The sequence below is a fragment of the Anopheles marshallii genome, chromosome 2 (assembly GCF_943734725.1).
Source record: "Anopheles marshallii chromosome 2, idAnoMarsDA_429_01, whole genome shotgun sequence".
NCBI lineage: Eukaryota > Metazoa > Arthropoda > Insecta > Diptera > Culicidae > Anopheles > Anopheles marshallii.
Genome location: NC_071326.1, coordinates 80,644,180 through 80,650,747, shown reverse-complemented (window position 1 = coordinate 80,650,747; position 6,568 = coordinate 80,644,180). Strand labels below are relative to the sequence as shown.

General features: G+C 41.4%; 1 protein-coding gene across 1 annotated transcript; it reads left to right on the top strand.

Annotated features, from left to right (window-relative positions):
• The first annotated feature begins 302 nt into the window (after positions 1-302).
• Positions 303-5,726, top strand: LOC128710058 (E3 ubiquitin-protein ligase ariadne-1). The gene is made up of 9 exons (XM_053805097.1): positions 303-506; positions 1,453-1,608; positions 1,706-1,762; positions 3,343-3,558; positions 3,684-3,959; positions 4,028-4,185; positions 5,120-5,243; positions 5,321-5,547; positions 5,645-5,726. The coding sequence occupies exons 1-9, from the start codon at positions 303-305 to the stop codon at positions 5,724-5,726; spliced, it is 1,500 nt and encodes a 499-aa protein (XP_053661072.1).
• The last annotated feature ends 842 nt before the right edge of the window (positions 5,727-6,568 follow it).

Sequence of the window (6,568 nt, the reverse complement as noted above, 5' to 3'; positions counted from 1 at the left end):
GTCGTCGTCCCCCCACAACAAGTCGTGAATCGTGAGAAGCAATTCTGCAATTAGAGGAATCAGTTGCTAGCTCCACTTCCGCGAGTTTCGAAGTGTGTCATTCAAGTGGCGCGGCAAAGCTTGTGTCCCTTCGAATCGGGACGTTCGCTGAGTGTGTGAGTGGCTCAAGTTCGCGTACGCTACACGTAAACAGATCATCAACCTGAGTAGGCAGTAACAGCAGTATTAGCAACAACAGCAGCAGCAGCAGTCCGTGCGTGAAGGCCTCGTCGTCGTCGTTGTTGTTTGCCCCGGAAGTGAGAATGGATTCCGATGACGAAAGCTTCGAGGAGCACGATTCGGGCAACGTGTCCAGCGGAGATGACGACTTTGCGATGGACGTGGACATCAACAATCCGCGGGACCGTGGCCAAGAGACGGACGAGTACCCGTACGATGTACTTACGACCGACGAAATCGTACAGCATATGGTCGACTGCATCAAGGACGTGAACAGTGTCGTGGAGGTGAGTGCTGTTGGCCACCCTATTTCCCAGTGGAAGAAAAACCTACACACAGACACACGCATAAGAGGGACGATTTTTCCATCCTTTCTTTATAGTGTGCCACTTCTGTAATGAGGTCTCTCTTCCAAATGCTCATAACGAATGCGGATTGGATTTTGGAAAAGCAGATATTCGAGGTCACTAGTGTATGACTAGTGAGGTGTGGAACCATTGTTCTACATTCTATCGTGGAGCGCGCGCTATTGTCGTTTTGCGCTGCTGCTTTGTAATGCCTCGGTGACGATATTTGTTCTCTTTCCTGCATTTCACCAACTGGTGTTGTGGTCTCTTTGTTTTGGCCGTTTTGGCTGACGGAGGAACTGTCAAATTGTTGGTACGGAATGGGGTTATATCTAGGTCACCGTGTGTATAACGCCTTTATATGCTTTTGGACGAGCATATCATTTGCATGTTGCTAGCCTACTTTAATCAAAGCCCTCTTAAGCTCTGTGCTCCGTAAGTCGAAATTAACGTATTTTCGTCGTCGCGATATGATGATTGCGTTATGATTTTTTCCGCACCTACTGCTCTTCCTCCCCTAAGCCCCTTGGGCCTGTCCTTCAATGTTTTCTCGACTCCCCCCACCCAGGCAATTTGCGTATCATTTTGGTGCGTGTGTGTGTGTATGTCTTATTACGTTGGTTTTGTGAGCTGGCTGGCTGGCTGGATTGGTTGAAAATGCGTGTGTGCCTGTGGGTGGTTGTGTGCGTGAGCAGACAACTGACTGACGGTCAAGGTGTTTGTAAACGAGGGTGTTACCCGAACTGTCAAAGTTGCAATGTTTTGTTGTGAGAGGGAAGTGAAAAATAAATAGAATTCAACATGCATCTACAGAGGGAACGAAGAGCGTTAAAGGGCTTTTACGGTAGTTAAATAAACTTTTCTTATTTCGTTGTTTTTTTTACAGATCCCTGCCACCATCACACGTATTCTGTTAAACTATTTCAAATGGGACAAGGAAAAGCTGATGGAACGGTTCTACGACGGTGATCAAGATAAGCTATTTAAGGATGCGCACGTTATCAATCCGTTTCGGAAGCCAAGTTTAGTACTCAAGCCAAAGGTAGGTTCGGTAGAACGTTGGTACCGAATACCAGCATAATTCCAAGACTCAGTCACACAGAACTATAATATCCTTTTCTCTGCTTTCCCACTTCCAGATCAAAAAGTCCAGAACGGAGGATTGTGAAATATGCTACTCGACGTTTCCTCCCAGTGTAAGACCCGCTTGCCGTTTTAGTTCTTTGTCTGTTGAACGTCATCAGTTTATACGGCGCATTGAGATTGTACAACACACCGTTTTGACATTGGCCTTTGAAAGTGAATCTTTCTCCTTTTAGAGATTGGTGGCGTAGATTTCTGTTCTACCGTTCCGTTTGCGTCTCTTCTGTGGTGTTATTTTGAACACAGCGCTCCGTCCCGTGCACATCGGGGCAGTTTAAATTTAAAAGCGTTTCAGTTAGTTTGCCAAACGTTTTTTTTTTTGTTTTCCCGGATACATACTGTGATGTTAACCGCCGTGTGGTGTATCAAAACAAAAACACACTTCGGCGAATGTAGCCAAAAGTCTGGCCGTTCGTTTCTGGTGTTCGTATCACACACAAGCAGCTTTGTCGCACGGTTTACGACGAGTGACTTTCAAGGCCATTCAGAGTTGCATTCGGTTGGGAACACTCAAGTCGATGCTTTTTTTTCGTATGTGTCGTATCAAATTGTTCCAATTGATTATGTATTAGCTTGTGAGCGATTAATTGTGTGTTTTTATTTTCGTTGTTGTGTGATATTACAGGGTTTTCGAGTAAAAGTGAATAAGTTGGGACAGGATCCTTCTAAAGTTGAAATGGAATATATCGAGGGGGTAGGTTGCCCAAATGTGATGCGCTCTACGGCATTCAGTGGGTTTAATTGTTTAATGTCAATTGTTAAACATTACCCGTATGTTGTATTTGTGAATCCAAAGCTGAACACTTTCATGTGTAAAATAATTCAGTTTTCAAATATGTCAACAAGTGTCTGACAATTCTTGAAGCAACACAACAATCATCATTAGTACCCAAATACGGTGCATTTTACAGCTTCATTGTAAAATTTGCCGGTATTTAATCGAATGATCCAATCCTTGTAGCATGTGATATTTTTATTTTATGAAATGTGTTTTTTTTTATATGTTGTGCCGTTTGTTTTGCAACCACAAACACTTTCCACAACAACCTATGTTCACTTCATTTCACGGATCGACGATTTGCTATAAAGATATACGACTTACAGTCTATAGTATATAGTACAGGCTAATAGTATAGCCATGCCAGAATCATTTTAGCGGAATGATGAAAACCCCAAACAACACAGATGTTCCTGTTGTACAGACTTCAGGATTCGAGAAAAACATATTGCACCGCACTATATTTTTGAACATTAAATCTTAAATTAGTTAAATATTAAAAGACACATTAAGTTAATAGTATGAGATGAGCTTGTTAGTTGCATATAAACGATTTCAGTTTGCATTAGTTCTTAAAAGATGGAAAGATTTTACTTCTATCTCAACATATTATACTTCAACTTGAAACAATTCCAAACATTACTTTAACTTTTACACTTAAACTCGAAACCTCTTTAATTTATGCCACACTAATCCGCAAGCTTGTGGCAGCTTGATGATGGAATACACCAAGACTCAAACCAATACCTGTTGCATTTGCATGTAGAGTTCTCTGACGAGATAGACGAGACATCCCGTACATCAAACGATCGTTCCAGTTGACATTTGATCCCGTTTTTCCCCCATTCTCTACAGATGATGACCGGTTTGGAATGCGGACACCGTTTCTGTACGCAATGCTGGCAAGAGTACCTGACCACAAAGATCGTCGAGGAGGGGCTCGGTCAGTCGATAGCGTGTGCGGCTCATGGATGTGATATACTGGTCGATGATGTAACGGTGATGCGATTGGTGCAGGATTCGCGAGTCAGACTCAAATACCAGCACCTTATCACCAATAGTTTTGTCGAGGTAAGCGCAATCAGCAATCACTTTGGCATCGCAAACATCGCACGAGAAATTGTTTACTAGTTCGATTGTTTAATGTCTATGACCCGTTTCGTTCTCTCTCTCTCTCTCTCTCTCTCGCTGTTTAGTGTAATCGGTTGTTACGGTGGTGTCCATCGGCCGACTGCACGTATGCGATTAAGGTGCAGTACGTCGATCCGCGACCGGTTGTCTGCAAGTGCAACCACGTGTTCTGCTTCGAGTGTGGTGAAAATTGGCACGATCCGGTACAGTGCCGGTTGCTGAAGAAATGGATCAAAAAGTGTGATGATGATTCAGAAACTTCCAACTGGATTGCCGCCAACACGAAGGAGTGTCCGAAGTGTAATGTAACAATAGAGAAGGATGGTGGCTGTAACCATATGGTGAGAAGCATGCGATTGCGATATAGTTAATGAAGGCAGGTTAATAAACATCCGTTAAATTGTTACAGGTGTGCAAAAATCAAAACTGTAAACATGACTTCTGCTGGGTATGTCTCGGATCTTGGGAACCGCATGGTTCTTCCTGGTACAACTGCAACCGATACGACGAGGACGAAGCGCGTGCGGCACGTGATGCTCAGGAAAGGTTGCGTTCAACGTTGGCAAGGTATGCATTAGTGCCTGGATGAATCAGATTCTCTGAAGACTCATGAATAGATTCAGAATTTTTGAAGATTAATGTATCGTTTAGGAAGCTTTTAAGATTCTTGAGTTATTTCACAATCGTTGAAGTTGTTTAAGATTCATGAATAGCTTAAGAATCTTTGAAGATCAATGAAAAGCTTTTGAATTTTGTGAATTTTTACGGATAGCTTAAAAATCTCTGATGTTTTATGAATTGCTTTTAAATCTCTGAGGATTCATATTATAGTCTCTGAAAGTTCACTAAAAGCTCAAGAATATTTTATGATTAATGAGTCGTTTTAGAATCTCAGAAGATTAATGAATCGCTTAAGAATATCTTAATATACATGAACAGATTACGAGTTTTTGAAGATTAATGAATGATTCAAGAATCTCTGACGGTTTTTGAGTTGCTTCAAAATCTTTGGAGATTCATGAAAAAATTAAGAATCTGTCTTGATTCATCAATTGGTTTAGAATCTGTGAAACTTTCTGAAAAGCTCAGGAATATTTTAAGATTAATGAATTGTTTTAGAATCTCTGAAGATTCAAGGATAGCTTAAGAATCTTTGAAGATTAATGAATCGTTAAAAATTCTTTGAATATTCAATAATAGCATATGATTCTTTGAAGATTCATGATTCATTCGCTTAAGAATCGTTGAAGAATCATCAAGCTTGAACTATCAATAAACCTTCAGCAACTCATGAAGCTTGAGAAATAAAGGAATCTTCAGCGATTCCTGAACTTAGTCAGTGAATACGGTGCTGAACGGCTCATGATTCGACTGATTCTTCACTAAGATAAGAATGATTCTTCACGAAAGATTCACAAAGCCCATTACTAGTGTTTAGTACTATTTGTGTCAATTGGTTCAACATTAACACTAAAACATTGTTTCTCTTTCTGTTACACAGATATCTACATTACTACAATCGCTACATTAACCACATGCAGTCGCTTAAATTTGAACACAAGCTGTATGCAGCTGTAAAGGAAAAGATGGAAGAAATGCAGCAGCATAACATGTCTTGGATTGAGGTAAAGCAAACAACCACAGCACTCTGGTCAATGTCAAGATGCATCCGTTAACACGATTCTTCATCCAAATTGTCTAGGTCCAATTTCTGAAGAAAGCTGTCGATATTCTCTGCCAGTGTCGTCAGACACTCATGTGCACTTACGTGTTTGCCTACTACCTTAAAAAGAATAATCAGTCACAGATCTTTGAGGAGAATCAAAAAGATTTGGAAACGGCCACAGAAACGCTATCCGAGTACTTGGAGCGTGATATCACGTCGGAAAATTTGGCGGACATTAAACAGAAAGTACAGGATAAATACAGGTAAGTATTGTGGGCGCAATCGGGTGAATGGAGCCACCGCACGAAAGGCATAAAATGCATGTTTGTTCTTCTTTCTCGTCTATTGCCCATTTTCCAGATACTGCGAAAAGCGCCGGAAAGCGTTGCTGGATCACGTACACGAAGGCTATGAGAAGGATTGGTGGGAATACACCAACTGATGATGATGTTTGTTAGCAAATGGTGTATGAGTGCGGATTGTGAAACACGTTCTGATCTGAAGCGTTCGAACTTAATATGTAGGAGGACATCTAATAATTTATAGCTTTGTTTGGGTAGTTCCGGTCGGCGTCGGCGGTACCTAGGGTTTGATGCGGTGGTACGCAACATAAATCCTTTCGCGATAGAAAAATGCCGGCTTGAGCTCGCGGTCTCTTTGTCGGTAATGGTCTGTGGACTCCCCGTGTCCCCGTTGAGCTACGTGAGCCCTTTATATCAAGACCAATTTCAACTGTACCGTTCCGTGTGCCCCACAACCCAAAACAACAACGCCCCCCAAACAAGCCTTCACTCAGTAACAACGCTATGTTTAAATTATAACCGAACAGATAGCCAAAGTAGGTTTTGTTATCTACCGCTAAATTAGAGAGGGAGAAAGAAAGTAAGAGAAGAGGATAAGGGAGAGGAAATTAGCATATCGTGCAGTTTGCAAAATTGTATCAGACCGACCACACACAGAACATGATGCTAGAGCTCTGATCCATTCCTTTGGAGCTGCTAAGACGAGTTTTATTTCCGTTTGCGTTTCTCGATTGATGTGGGGTTCAAAAGATCTTGTTTAAACGAAATTAAATTGTTTGTTTTTGCCCCTGAATTTGTTGTTTCGTTTTCTCGTAAAATGCACCTACACACGTAATTATGATAGGAACTGTGTAAGCCCTAGGCTAGTTTTATAACACGTATTGCTCTTGTGTTACATCGGCAAAAAAACACATATACACACGAGCCCAGCTGGAACCGTAGCATGAAGTTACGAAAATGAACTAAACAAAAAAAAAAAAAA

Bases quoted from the DNA above. Each gene is read 5' to 3' on its own strand.
- LOC128710058 (XM_053805097.1), top strand. From the start codon at position 303: ATGGATTCCGATGACGAAAGCTTCGAGGAGCACGATTCGGGCAACGTG. The intron at 1,609-1,705 runs GTAGGTTCGGTA...TCCCACTTCCAG, and splicing joins GTTTAGTACTCAAGCCAAAG to ATCAAAAAGTCCAGAACGGA. The intron at 1,763-3,342 runs GTAAGACCCGCT...CATTCTCTACAG, and splicing joins ACTCGACGTTTCCTCCCAGT to ATGATGACCGGTTTGGAATG.